This window comes from Theropithecus gelada, chromosome 9 (assembly GCF_003255815.1).
Source record: "Theropithecus gelada isolate Dixy chromosome 9, Tgel_1.0, whole genome shotgun sequence".
Lineage (NCBI taxonomy): Eukaryota > Metazoa > Chordata > Mammalia > Primates > Cercopithecidae > Theropithecus > Theropithecus gelada.
Window position 1 is genome coordinate 75,965,094 of NC_037677.1, and position 15,193 is coordinate 75,980,286.

Consider the following 15,193-nt stretch of genomic DNA (forward strand, 5'->3'; position numbering starts at 1 on the left):
TACACAGAGATCTACTTCATTCCTCCATCTTGTAATTAGCTCATCCTCAGCACTGCACCCATGGTCATTGTGCTAGGAATGGAGGGATGTTCAGGTACACTTGCTCTAAGTTACCTTGGCCTGGAAGTGACTAATATGAATCACTTCTACTGACAATTCAACAGAGGAGTCTGGGAAATACAGTGTACCACATGGATATTTGGTCTGCCAAGAGTCTGCCACACTTGAATTTATTCTGAAGAATTATGTTGCATACAACTACTTGACATAAATATGGTTTGGCATATATAATTAGATTCTAATACTAAGTTTTCGTAAGCATTTTACACCAGTAAACTTCATTGATTTTAAATAATTAGGTAGGGAATATTTAGAGAAAGTTCATTAGATAAAATGTGTTACATGTCATTTTTTAAACAAAAAATATTCTCTCTCTCTTTTCTTCTAGGAAAACTAGAATCTAGTTCTAGGATGTTAGAATTTTCTAGTATCTTTTAGAATTATTAATGGTTACAAATCAAGGAATTAAATGAGCAGCAATTAGACTTACACTGTGTTAAAGGATTTTTTAAAAAAAGATAAAAGCAAAAATCACCTTATAGATATAAAATAAATATGTGTTAAAGATTTGCTTTAACGTATTGTTTAATGAGGGAACCAGATAGATGTTAAAACTTGTTCAAAAGAGAAGTTAAAGAAACACACATTTATCTGGAATAATGGAAGTTTGACGTGAATTTTCATATTGCCACTACATTTCCTCCTCTCAGCGTGCATGGAGGAAAGTCAGAAGAACATCCTCTGGCCAGAATATATTTACATGTCTATGGACAAGAGTTATTTTGCATTTGCTATCAGCATCTATAACTTACAAAGTTATAAAATAGTTCAAGGATAGTAAAAGGCTAGAATTAGATAACCAACAAGAATGTACTCTAAATAATACATAGTTACTCATTGGAGACACACAGTAATATTTTTTGCTTGTTTCAAATTTACTTGCAATTGAAGCCATACCAGATGAATTATAATTCAACATAATATATTTTATTTGAGAAATGTGCAGGGCAGTTACAAAGCATTGTAAGAACCTAGCAATGTTATATTTATCTGTTTCAGGTTTATGCTGCTGACTGTTTTGATGGTGTTCTTCTAGAGCTACGAAAATATTTGCCAAAATATTATGGTATCTGGTCACCTCCCACTGCACCAAACGGTAATCTTTTCATAAAAATTATCTTTCAGTTTTAATTTATGAGTGTACCTTCTTTAAAGGCCTTATATAAAATTAAACTTTAACATAGTATGTATTATAAAAACACAGAATATATATGTTTTGCTTTCTAATCTTTCTTTCACTAAATGAAACTTATTAATACTTTTGTTTTCATAATGATTTTTAAAGTGGCATGTACAAGTAAATGGCCAATCTCTTATAGTTGAATGGAAGCATATATACTTAATACTATCTTAATTTGCAGATGTTCTGTCCTAATTTATTGTGTAGTTTCTTTTCCCATTTTGAGTAATTTTTACAAAATCAAGAAAAATACTGTCTCTGCATGACTTCCTCCCTGTCTCTTATCCTATTCCTTCATCCCTCACCTTCAGGCTTTAAATTACAGTCTTTTGAAAAACACTGGTAAGTTTCATAGGGAATAAAATGACCTAAATAAGGACACAGAATTTCTCTTTTTTAAGATTAACTAATACCTGAAGCAGTATTTGCCCCCAGAAGGCATTTGCCAAAGCAGACACAATTTAATTAAACAAGCAGCTTGACTGACCATTGACAAAGATGAATTGAGGGGAAAGGGCTTCAAACTTCAGTGGGTTTAAAAATAACCTATGGTCTTGTTAAAATGCAAATATAAAAGTCCAACTCCCAGACATTTTGTTTATACAGGTCTATGTTGGAGTATAGTGATATACCTGTTAAATAAAAAGCCACGGGTGTTTCTGATGTGGATAATTCTTGATCCACACTTGGAGGACAGAAAGAGAAGGGGATTCCAGTGTGAGCCTGCCTAATCCTTTGGTCAATTCTTGTCTTCCTTTAACTTACTGACTTTGTGTGCCAGGATTCACTAATAGGGAACCCTGTTATCTGTGAGTATCCTCAGCTAGCTAATAGTAAATCCGTATCTCCCTTGAGTATTTATGATTCCTTTGTACTTTAATTGTATAAAAAAAAGAAAGTGAGCTGAACCTCTATTAACTATCTTTTTTCCTCCCTCCCTTAATTCCTTCCTTCTTTTTTGTAGGCTTACAGGTCTTTTTAGTCCTAAATATATCTATGTGTCTATGATTCAGGTCAACATTTTGCTTAAGTTACTTTACAAGTCATTATGATTGCCCTTTGGTCATCATTCCCTATATAATCTCTCACAAACTCATTTCATGCCTTCCTTTTTTTTCCCCCTTTGCTGTAAGTGGAAGTTTTCAGGAATGCTATAAATGAGATAAAGGAAAGGAGAAGGTACAGTATCTAGATTCCAATGAACTTTGCTACTGATTGCTGTTTAATTTAGAGTAAATCATTATTCCTCAGTAAAGTGACACTGAAAAATTAATGAAGGTTGCTGAGGATGGTGTTTGATTAAAAATCTAGATAATTAAACGCTTAGTTTAAAAGATTGTTTGGAAAGAGTAGAATAACAGCAAACATAGCATAATTACTATGAATAGAGTATACAGAAAGAATTTGGATAAGAGAATAAATATTTTAATTAAAGATAACATTTTTAGTTTAGGATTACTAGCATATAATTTAAATAATCAAGGGATTGCTAGTAATCAACCTTTTTGGTCTTCAGTACTGTATAATCTTGAAGTTCAGCTATGCTAATATAGAAGGAGCAGTAACTTTGAAGTAAAAATACTTGGCCTCTGTCTTGGTTATTTACAAATTTTGTGAACTTGGCTAACTCAGTAATCTTTTTAAGCTCCACCTTCTACAAATAGAAAGTAATACCACTGAGTTGTAAAGATGCATGTTATCTTATGTGAAAATATTTTATAAACTCTAATTCTCTCATTTGAAAATAAATGGAGATACTTATTTTCAAATATCTCCATTTTTGGAGATATTGTGCTACTAAGATGAGAGGATGAAGTGAGGAAGCTGAGTGAAGAGAGGAGAAAACATAAACTGAAGGGGAAAAAGGACAAGAAATAAAGTATATATGATAACATGGTGGTCCAGTAGTACCAACAGTTGCTTCAAGGGATTTTCTACTTCTTTCCTACTTTGTTAGCTCTGGAAGAAGTGGGGCAAAACTGTTGGACCATGCAGATTGTTTTCTTTTGATTTTACTGGCAACTTCATAGAATCATCTTTCTGTTTTTATCCTTTGGATTGCAAATGAAAGAAATAGAAGATGGCAACGTATGTACATGTTTAGCTCACAGGATCATGAAAACATATTTGCTTGAGTTTTAGTAGAATACTACAGTTTGCATTACTGTGTTTTACATAGTCTTAAATTAATGACATTGTTTCCTGTTGGTTTTTGTTCTTGTTGTTGGGGTATCTTTTCTTTTTTTTTTTTTTTTTTTTTTGAGACGGAGTCTCACTGTGCTCCCAGGCTGGAGTGCAGTGGCGTGATCTCGGCTCACTGCAAGCTCCGCCTCCCGGGTTCACGCCATTCTCCCGCCTCAGCCTCCCAAGTAGCTGAGACTACAGGCGCCCGCCACCACGCCCGGCTAGTTTTTTGTATTTTTAGTAGAGACGGGGTTTCACCATGTTAGCCAGGATAGTCTCGATCTCCTGACCTCGTGATCCACCCTCCTCGGCCTCCCAAAGTGCTGGGATTACAGGCTTGAGCCACCGCGCCCGGCCGGGTATCTTTTCTTATGTGTTCAGGGTAGAATTTTATAAAGCTGATACTATTTTTAATAATCCAAAGTAGTAAAATGCTGAAAGCCAACTTGTTCAACAAACTATAATAATTTGAACAATAAGAATGTTTTGACCAATGAGGTTTTTTCTTTTAATTTTGTTATGATAGTTTTATTGAGATATAATTTACATACCATAAAACTGATCCTTTTAAAGTATACAACTCAGTGGTTTCTTGTGTATTCACAGAATTGTACAATCATCGCTATTATCTACTTTTAGCACGTGAGCAGTGGAATTTTATTTTATTTTATTTATTTATTATACTTAAGTTCTAGGGTAAACGTGCACAACATGCAGGTTTGTTACATATGTATACATCTGCCATGTTGGTGTGCTGCACCCATTAACTTGTCATTTACATTAGGTATATCTCCTAATGCTATCCCTCCCCATTCCCCTGACCCCACGACAGGCCCTGGTGTGTGATGTTTCCCCTTCCTGTGTCCAAGTGTTCTCATTGTTCAATTCCCACCTATGATTGAGAACATGTGGTGTTTGGTTTTTTGTCCTTGCGATAGTTTGCTGAGAATGATGGCTTCCAGCTTCATCCATGTCGCTACAAAGGACATGAAGTCATCCTTTTTTATGGCTGCATAGTATTCCATGGTGTATGTGTGCCACATTTTCTTAATCCAGTCTATCATTGATGGACATTTGGGTTGGTTCCAAGTCTTTGCTATTGTAAATAGTGCCACAATAAACATATGTGTGCATGTGTCTATAGCAGCATGATTTATAATCCTTTGGGTATATACCTAGTAATGGGATGGCTGGGTCAAATGGTATTTCTAGTTCTAGATCCTTGAGGAATCGCCACACTGTCTTCCACAATGGTTGAACTAGTTTACAGTCCCAGCAACAGTGTAAAAGTGTTCCTATTTCTCCATATCCTCTCCAGCACCTGTTGCTTCCTGACTTTTTAATGATCAGCATTCTAACTGGTGTGAGATGGTATCTTATCGTGGTTTTGATTTGCATTTCTCTGATGGCCAATGATGATGAACATTTTTTCATGTGTCTGTTGGCTGCATAAATGTCTTCTTTTGAGAAGTGTCTGTTCAAATCCTTTGCCCACTTTTTGGTGGGGTTGTTTGTTTTTTCTTGTAAATTTGTTTGAGTTCTTTGTAGATTCTGGATATTAGCCCTTTCTCAGATGGGTAGATTGCAAAAATTTTCTCCCATTCTGTAGGTTGCCTGTTCACTCTGATGGTAGTTTCTTTTGCCATGCAGAAGCTCTTTAGTTTAATTAGATCCCATTTGTCAATTTTGGCTTTTGTTGCCATTGCTTTTGGTGTTTTAGACATGAAGTCCTTGCCCATGCCTATGTCCTGAATGGTATTGTCTAGGTTTTCTTCTAGGGTTTTTATGGTTTTAGGTCTAACATTTAAGTCTTTAATCCATCTTGAATTAATTTTTGTATAAGATGTAAGGAAGAGATCCAGTTTCAGCTTTCTACATATAGCTAGCCAGTTTTCCAAGCACCATTTATTAAATAGGGAATCCTTTCCCCATTTTTTGTTTTTGTCAGGTTTGTCAAAGATCAGATGGTTGTAGATGTGTGGTATTATTTCTGAGGCCTCTGTTCTGTTCCATTGGTCTATCTTTTCTGTTTTGGTACCAGTACCATGCTATTTTGGTTACTGTAGCCTTGTAGTATAGTTTGAAGTCAGGTAGCTTGATGCCTCCAGCTTTGTTCTTTTGGCTTAGGATTGACTTGGCAGTGCAGGCTGTTTTTTGGTACCATATGGACTTTAAAGCAGTTTTTTCCAATTCTGTGAAGAAAGTCATTGGTAGCTTGATGGGGATGGCATACATTACCATGGGCAGTATGGCCATTTTCATGATATTGATTCTTCCTAGCCATGAGCATGGAATGTTCGTTCTTCCATTTGTTTGTGTCCTCTTTTATTTCATTGAGCAGTGATTTGTAATTCCCCTTAAAGAGGTCCTTTCACATCCCTTGTGAGTTGGATTCCTGGGTATTTTATTCTCTTTGAAGCAATGGTGAATGGGAGTTCACTCATGATTTCACTCTGTTTGTCTGTTATTGGTGTATAAGAACGCTTGTGATTTTTGCACATTGATTTTGTATCCTGAGACTTTGCTGAAGTTGCTTATCAGCTTAAGGAGCTTTTGGGCTGAGACGATGGGGTTTTCTAAATATACAATCATGTCATCTGCAAACAGGGACAATCTGACTTCCTCTTTTCCTAATTGAATACCCTTTATTTCTTTCTCCTGCCTAATTGCCCTGGCCAGAACTTCCAACACTATGTTGAGGAGTGGTAAGAGAGGGCATCCCTGTGTTGTTCCAGTTTTCAAAGGGAATGCTTCCAGTTTTTGCCCATTCAGTATCATATTGGCTGTGGGTTTGTCATAAATAGCTCTTGGTATTTTTGAGATACGTCGCGTCGAAAGGGCTTTGAATTTTGTCAAAGGCCTTTTCTACATCTGTTGAGATAATCATGTGGTTTTTGTCTTCGGTTCTGTTTATATGCTGGATTACATTTATTGATTTGTGTATGTTGAACCAGCCCTGCATCCCAGGGATGAAGCCGACTTGATCATGGTGGATAAGCTTTTCGATGTGCTGCTGGATTCGGTTTGCCAGTATTTTATTGAGGATTTTTGCATCGATGTTCATAAGGGATATTGGTCTAAAATGCTCTTTGTTTGTTGTGTCTCTGCTGGCCTTTGGTGTCAGGATGATGCTGGCCTCATAAAATGAGTTAGGGAGGATTCCCTCTTTTTCTATTGATTGGAATAGTTTCAGAAGGAATGGTACCAGCTCCTCTTCGTTCCTCTGGTAGAATTTGTCTGTGAATACATCTGGTCCTGGACTTTTCTTGGTTGGTAGGCTATTAATTATTGCCTCAATTTCAGAGCCTGCTATTGGTCTATTCAGGGATTCAACTTCTTCCTGGTTTAGTCTTGGGAGGGTGTATGTGTCCTGGAATTTATCCATTTCTTCTAGATTTTGTAGTTTATTTGCGTAGAGTTGTTTATAGTATTCTCTGATAATAGTTTGTATTTCTGTGGGATCGGTGGTGATATCCCCTTTATCATTTTTTATTGCATCTATTTGATTCTTCTCTCTTTTCTTCTTTATTAGTCTTGCTAGTGGTCTATCAATTTTGTTGATCTTTTCAAAACACCAGCTCTTGGATTCATTGATTTTTTTAAGGGCTTTTTCTATCTGTCTCCTTCAGTTCTGCTCTGATCTTAGTTATTTCTGGCCTTCTGCTAGCTTTTGAATGTGTTTTCTCTTGCTTCTCTAGTTCTTTTAATTGTGATGTTAGGGTGTCAATTTTAGATCTTTCCTGCTTTCTCTTGTGGGATTTAGTGCTATAAATTTCCCTCTACGCACTGCTTTAAATGTGTCCCCGAGATTCTGGTACATGTGTCTTTATTCTCATTGTTTTCAAAGAACGTCTTTATTTCTGTCTTCATTTCGTTATGTACCCAGTTGTCATTCAGGAGCAAGTTGTTCTGTTTCCATGTAGTTGCGCAGTTTTGAGTGAGTTTCTTAATCCTGAGTTCTAGTTTGATTGCACTGTGGTCTGAGAGATAGTTTGTTATAATTTCTGTTCTTTTACATTTCCTGAGGAGTGCTTTACTTTCAACTATGTGGTCAATTTTGAAATAAGTGCGATGTGATGCTGAAAAGAATGTATATTCTGTTGATTTGAGGTGGAGAGTTCTGTAGATGTCTATTAGGTCTGCTTGGTGCAGGGCTGAGTTCAAGTCCTGGGATATCCTTCTTAACCTTCTGTCTCGTTGATCTGTCTAATGTTGACAATGGGGTGTTAAAGTCTCCCATTATTATTGTGTGGGAGTATAAGTCTTTTTAGGTCTCTCAGGACTTGCTTTATGAATCTGGGTGCTCCTGTGTTGGGTGCATATATATTTAGGATAGTTAGCTCTACTTGTTGAATTGAGTGATCCCTTTACTATTGTGTAATGGCCTTTCTCTCTTTTGATCTTTTGTTGGTTTAAAGTCTGTTTTATCAGAGACTAGGATTGCAACCTCTACTTTTTTTTTGCTTTCCATTTGCTTGGTAGATCCTCCTCCATCCCTTTATTTTGATCCTATGTGTGCCTCTGCACGTGAGATGGGTCTCCTGAATATAGCACACTGATGGGTCTTGACTCTTTATCCAGTTTGCCAGTCTGTGTCTTTTAATTGGAGCATTTAGCCCATTTACATTTAAGTTTAATATTATTATGTGTGAATTTGATCTTGTCATTATGATGTTAGTTGGTTATTTTGCTCGTTAGTTGATGCAGTTTCTTCCTGGCATCGATGGTCTTTACAATTTGGCATGTTTTAGAAGTGGCTTGTACCGGTTGTTCCTTTCCATGTGTAATGCTTCCTTCAGGAGCTCTTGTGGGGCATGCTTGGTGGTGACAAAATCTCTCAACATTTGCTTGTCTGTAAGGGGTTTTATTTCTCCTTCACTTATGAAGCTTAGTTTGGCTGTACATGAAATTCTGGGTTGAAAATTCTTTTCTTTAAGAATGTTGAATATTGGCCCCCACTGTTTTCTGACTTGTAGAGTTTCTGCTGAGAGATCTGCTGTTAGTCTGATGGGCTTAACTTTGTGGGTAACCCGACCTTTCTCTCTGGCTGCCCTTAACATTTTTTCCTTCATTTCAACTTTGGTGACTCTGACAATTATGCGTCTTGGAGTTGCTCTTCTCGAGGAGTATCTTTGTGGCATTCTCTCTATTTCCTGAATTTGAAATTGGCCTGCCTTGCTAGATTGGGGAAGTTCTCCTGGATAATATCCTACAGAGTGTTTTCCAACTTGGTTCCATTCTCCCTGTCACTTTCAGATACACCAATCAAACATAGATTTGGTCTTTTCTTATAGTCCCATATTTCTTGAAGGATTTTTTCGTTTCTGTTTACTCTTTTTTCTCTAAACTTCTATTCTTGCTTCATTTCATTCATTTGATCTTCAGTCACTGCTACCCTTTCTTCCAGTTGATCGACTCGGCTACTGAAGCTTGTGCATTCATCATGTAGTTCTCATGCCATGGTTTTCAGCTCCATCAGGTCATTTAAGGACTTCTCTACACTGTTTATTCTAGTTAGCCATTCGTCTAATCTTTTTTCAAGGCTTTTATCTTCTTTGCCATGGGTTCGAACTTCCTCCTTTATCTTGGAGAAGTTTGATCATCTGAAGCCTACTCTCAACTCGTCAAAGTTATTCTCCGTCCAGCTTTGTTCTGTTGCTGGCGAGCAGCTGCATTCCTTTGGAGGGGGAGAGGTGCTCTGATTTTTAGAATTTTCAGCTTTTCTGCTCTTTTTTTTCCCCATCTTTGTGGTTTTATCTACTTTTGGTCTTTGATGATGGTGACCTACAAATGGGGTTTCAGTGTGGGTGTCCTTTCTGTTTGTTAATTTTCTTTCTAACAGTCAGGACCCTCAGCTGCAGGTCTGTTGGAGTTTGCTGGAGGTCCCATTCCAGACCCTGTTTGCCTGGGTATCAGCAGCGGAGGCTGCAGAACAACGAATATTGCTGAACAGCAAATGTTGTTGCCTGATCTTTCCTCTGGAAGCTTCGTCTCAGAGGGGTACCCAGCTGTGTGAGGTGTCAGTCTGCCCCTCCTGGGGGGTGCCTCCCGGTTAGGCTACTCGGGGGTCAGGGACCCACTTGAGGAGGCAGTCTGTCCGTTCTCAGATCTCAACCTCCATTTTGGGACAACCACTAGTCTCTTCAAAGCTGTCAGAGAGGGACATTTAAATCTGTAGAGGTTTCTACTGCCTTTTGTTTGGCTTTGCCCTGCCCCCAGAGGTGGAGTCTACAGAGGCAGGCAGGCCTCCTTGAGCTGCAGTGGGCTCCACCCAGTTCAAGCTTTCTGGCTGCTTTGTTTACCTACTGAAGCCTCAGTAATGGTGGGCGCCCCTCCCCCAACCTTGCTGCCACCTTGCAGTTCCATCTCAGATGACTGTGCTAGCAATGGGTGAGGCTCTGTGGGTGTGGGACCCTCTATGCCAGGCCTGGGATGTAATCTCCTGCTGTGCCATTTGCTAAGACCCTTGGAAAAGCACAGTATTAGGGTGGGAGTGACCCAGTTTTCCAGGTGCCATCTGTCACAGCTTCCCTTGGCTAGGGATGGGAATTCCCTGACCTCTTGGCTTCCTGGGTGAGGCAATGCCTCACCCTGCTTCAGCTCATGCTCAGTGGGCTGCACCCACTGTCGGACAAGCCCCAGTGAGATGAACCCAGTACCTCAGTTGGAAATGCAGAAATCACCCGTCTTGTGCATCTCTCATGCTGGGAGTTGTAGACTGGAGCTGTTCCTATTTGGCCATCTTGGAACTGCCCTGGAATTTAAAAATATAACATTTGTTGGCAATTATCTTTGAACATTTCATGCTATTCATACAAATAAATATCATTTGTACCTGTGTATAAACACATAAGAGGCTAATACATGTAGCATCAAAAACCTTTGAATGTAATTGTTTGGAGGGATAGAAAAGTATAACCTTCAGTAGGTTTGAAAAAATTGAGACTTTTCAAAATGTAATCTCTAGCCTGTTTGGTAGTTTTCTGGAGCTAGCTACTAGTCATGTTGCAGGAGAGATGAACTGAAACAAGCTGACATACATGTCTGTTGCATCCCTCTTCCTTCACCCCTAATCTGTGGACCCAAAGTCTCTACTTACTATTCTTTCTGCTTTCAACTTGTATTGTTCTCAGGGTAGCTGGAGATTGATGTGGAAAAGAAAGGTCTTATTGTATTAGTCCATTTTCATACTGTTTTAAAGATACTATCTGAGACTGGATAATTTATAAAGAAAAGTGGTTTTGTTGACTCATAGTTCTGCATGGCTGAGGACGCCTCAGGAAACTTAGAATCATGGGGGAAGGTGAAGGGAAAACAAGGCAGATCTTACATGGCGGCAGGAAAGAGAAAGCGCAGGGGAGACTGCCACTTTTAAAACTATCAGATCTCATGAGAACTCCTTCACTATCACGAGAACAATTTGGGGGAAAACGCTCCCATAATCCAATCACCTCCCAACAGGTTCCTCCCTCAGTACATGGGGATTCCAATTAGAGATGACATTTGGTTGGGGACAGAGAGCCAAACCATATCATCTGTTTTTCCAGTTGGCTTCATAATTGAGCAGTGGTTCTTCCTCTGGCTTTTCCTCCTTTTTGTGAGGTTTAGAAATCAAACTAGTAGCTAATACCTAGTAGATTTTCCAGATAGGGTGAGGAAAAACTTAATGCAATTTGAAGCCTGTATTTTCATAATTTATGAAATCAACAATATTGATTAAGGGGCTATAAATAAGTATTCCTTCAATTCCCTAAATGCCCTCCCTATTGCCTTCCCTTTAAAGGAACTGGTTATTTCAGCTTTACTATTTAGTTATCTGTAGATTTTTTGAGATTTTTCTGTAGGGCACTTTTTGCCTCTCTTTCTTAGGATATCAAGAATAGCAGTAGAAAATTAGCCAAAAGAATTTTTTTATACCTAACACTTATAAAACAATATGTATATTTAACTTATGTTTAAGATAATTATATTTAATTATATATGTTTAGCAAGATAGAAAAGTTTCATTCATAGTAACCTGGTGTAATCTTTATTTTTAAATTTTTTAAAATTTCAATAGGTTTTTGGGGAACAGGTGGTGTTTGGTTACATGAATAAGTTCTTTAGTGGTGATTTCTGAGATTTTGGCGCACCCATTGCCGGAGCACTGTACACTGTACCCAGTGTGTAGTCTTTTATCCCTTACCCACCTTCTGCCCTTTCCCCGGAATCCCCAAAGTCCATTGTATTATTCTTATGCCTTTGCATCCTCATAGTTTTGCTCCGACTTATGAGTGAGAACATACAATGTTTGGTTTTCCATTCCTGAGTTACTTCACTTAACCAAATATAATCTCATACTGTCATCAGCATCATGAAATATATAAATATTTTGAGCATGAAAACAATGTCCTTGGTAAAGCCACAGAGGGATCTTATGTAGTCTGCTTAAAACAGCAGGAAGTGTTATATTTCTGAACACGTGGCATTTTCATGATCTTTACCTCAGAAAAATTAAGGGACTATAGAAATTCTTTATATACTTTCTATAAATTAATAAGTGATAAGTTATTGACCATAGCCTCTTAAACGTAACTTTATTTCTAAACATTGTTACCTCTTGAAATGAACTCCACATATTTATGAAGAGTAGATATCCTTTTATTTATTATACAAGTACCAGCACTAAACTTTACAGACTCTCTCTCTTAGATCTGGGGTTTACAAGTGCCAGTCCTTAGACTTCTGCAGGAGTCGCTTCATAAGAGTCCTAAATAGAGTTTTCAGAGTTATAAAAGTAAATCTAGTTAATTGTGCTATCTATCTTTATGATATACACATGTCTGTGTATATAGATATGTAAAAATAATCTCTATTCTAATATTCAGAATTCTGCCTTATAAACTGAATCATATGAAATAATCATATTATAATTATTTTACCAGATATTTTCCAAACATCATATTAATATAGTCTAATTTATATTCTTGACCTTGAACAGAGTGAACTTAAACTATTCCAGATAGAACACATCTATCTTGCCAGGCGCAGTGGCTCTCACCTGTAATCCCAGCACTTTGGGAGGCCAAGGTCGGAGGATTGCTTAAGGCAGGAGTTCAAGACCAGCCTGGGCAACATAACAAGACTCTGTATCTACAACAAATTTTAAAAATTAGGCCAGGTGCGGTGGCTAATGTCTGTAATCCCAGCACTTTGGGAGGCTGAGGCGGGTGGATCACCTGAGGCCAGGAGTTCAAGACCAGCCTGGCAAACATGGTGAAACCCTGTCTCTACTAAAAATACAAAAATTAGCTGGGCATGGTGGTGGGTGCCTATAGTCCCAGCTACTCAGGAGGCTGAGGCAACAGAATTGGCTTGAACCCAGGAGGCAGAGGTTGCAGTGAGCCAAGGTCACACCACTGCACTCCAGCCTGGGAGACAGAGAGAAACCCTGTTTCAAAAATAAAATAAAATAAAGAGAAAAGAAAAGAAAAGAAAAAAATAAAAATTAGCTGGGTGTGGTGACATGCACCTGTAGTCCCAGCTACTCAGGAGGCTGCAGTGAGAGGATCACTTTAGCCCAGGAGTTCGAGGCTGCGGTGAGCCATGACTGTACTGCTGTACTCTATCCTGCTGTACAGAGTGAGACCCTGTCTCAAACAACAACAACAAAAATTTGTCTTATTTTTAGTTCATTAGATTTTTTTGGATCAATCTTAGAACAAATTTCTTATTTGCCGTCATCTTTTTTATGTTACTATTGCATCAAAGAAAACCTAGCTGTCATATTTATTATAGTAATGTTTACCATCTATAACCTTGACTAAGCTGTACCTTTTTCTTTAGAATTAAAAAAAAAATAGGCAAGCTGAGCTTATGGATGATGGGGGAAGGAAGGATGAAATTGTAGTCTCAGAGAATGGAAAAGTGAGGAGATTTGGGAAACAGATCATGATAGTTGAGCAACTTTAAGGGCATACTTGAGGTTAGTGGTCAGATTGAGTGTGTTTTGCAGTCATGACACATGGAAAAGAGAGTTACTTTAACTTGAGATGAAATCAATTTGCAATAAGTAGGTTTATTATATATAGGTATTATTTTTAATATTTAAAGGCTAAGGCTTGATATTAGCCTGAGGGTTGGAGAATATCCATTATCAAGTGCATAATTGAGTTGTGAATACATCTTTTAATTTTGTGTTTATTATGTTTGTCTCATCTGGAAGGATAAGAATAGACTCCAGGGAATCATCTTATATTTTTATTTATACTGAATATCGAAGTTAGACCTGGACTCGTTGGTGACCTAACATGGTTAGCAGGTTTTAATATTTATCAGTGACTTGCATGTTTAATATTTATATATACTGATAAAATTAATATTCAGTGAGTACCAAATACGTAGCAGCAATTATGCTAAGCGTAACGCGATTTCAACTCTTCAAAAGCAGCTCTATGAAGGCAGGTTTTTATCTGTGTTCTTCACCTGTGTGCCTTGACAGTAATTATATATGGAATGCATGAAAATTTATTTTGGAGGGTATGTGGGAATGTGTAACCTGCATTTATGGGGTGAGGACTGACACTATGCTAAGTGCTTTACTGTATATTATCTCATTTAGTCTTCTTAATATCTGTGTGGTAGAGTCTATAATTATCTGCATTTTACATACAGTTGAGGTTTTGATAAGTGCTCCTGAGGTCACAGGCTAGCAAATTGTAGAGTTGAAATTTGAGCCTCCTTTTTCTTCTTCTAAAGCATTTGCTTTAAACTGTATTATCTCAGTTAAGATTATTTGGGCACAAGTTATAGAAATGAACTTGAACTTGATTAAGCAACAACGAAAAGTTCTTATAAGGATATGAGGGGTCTTATGAAAGCCAAGGGCCATGCATCTGAGTCTCAGATGGGACTGGAACTAGAATCCGAACCCAAAGCCCAGGGAGATCTCTCTCTGCATATTTTGTTAGCCCTTTCTGTTCTCTCCTCTGCCTTCCTTGCTATCCACACCTCTCCCCTCCCTACCAAGGGACTTACATGTTATAGTACCAGTCACCCACAGAGGTTAGCAACAGGTTTTCTCTGCATTCCAGTTCCAAATTGGCAAGACTGGCCAAGCTTGTATCAGGTATTTGCTCCTGCCTCCGTCAGTGACGGTGGCCCATGGGCTGGATTCCCAAAGTATGATGGTGTTGGCAAAGGGACCACTTCTGTAGGTCTGAGGATAGTTCTTGAGCTGGGCAGACATACTAATGATGTAGTGACATTCTATCTAGTCAAGTGTTTTTAAAACTTCTTTGTCTAAAAGGAAAAAAAAAAAACACTGGGCCTTTAGGGCATGGGGGGAATAAACTTCTTAGTCTATGATACGTAATAAATACATTTTTACATTGCAACTCAATGTTTATAAGACTGAGACCAACCCAGACAACAATACTTAGTCTTACTCTATGCGAGATAGTCTCATATATTCTCTTTTCTCTTTCATTTAGGAAACTTTTGGTTACAACCTATTAAGTTGAATTCATAATCCAATGATGGGTTGTGACCTAGAAATGGAAAAATACTGCTCCACTCTACACCCAGAGGGGCCTAGCTGAAAAGGTGTCCTTTGTTAATCCAGAATTTGATATTGCTTTGTAAGTGAGGCTCCCTGTAGTAAAATGTCTTTGGTCATTTAAGTAATTGAGTCTCAGGATTGACCTACCTTGAATTAAGCTCTATTCTAGG

General features: G+C 38.0%; 1 protein-coding gene across 1 annotated transcript in view; it reads left to right on the plus strand.

The window, feature by feature from the left end:
* The window catches only part of IPMK (inositol polyphosphate multikinase), a 78,202-nt gene that overhangs the window by 32,005 nt on the left and 31,004 nt on the right, over window positions 1-15,193 (plus strand). Inside the window, exon 3 of the mRNA XM_025397944.1 lies at window positions 1,120-1,216. Coding sequence (XP_025253729.1) covers window positions 1,120-1,216 — 97 coding nt within the window. The remainder of the gene's footprint in view (window positions 1-1,119; window positions 1,217-15,193) is intronic.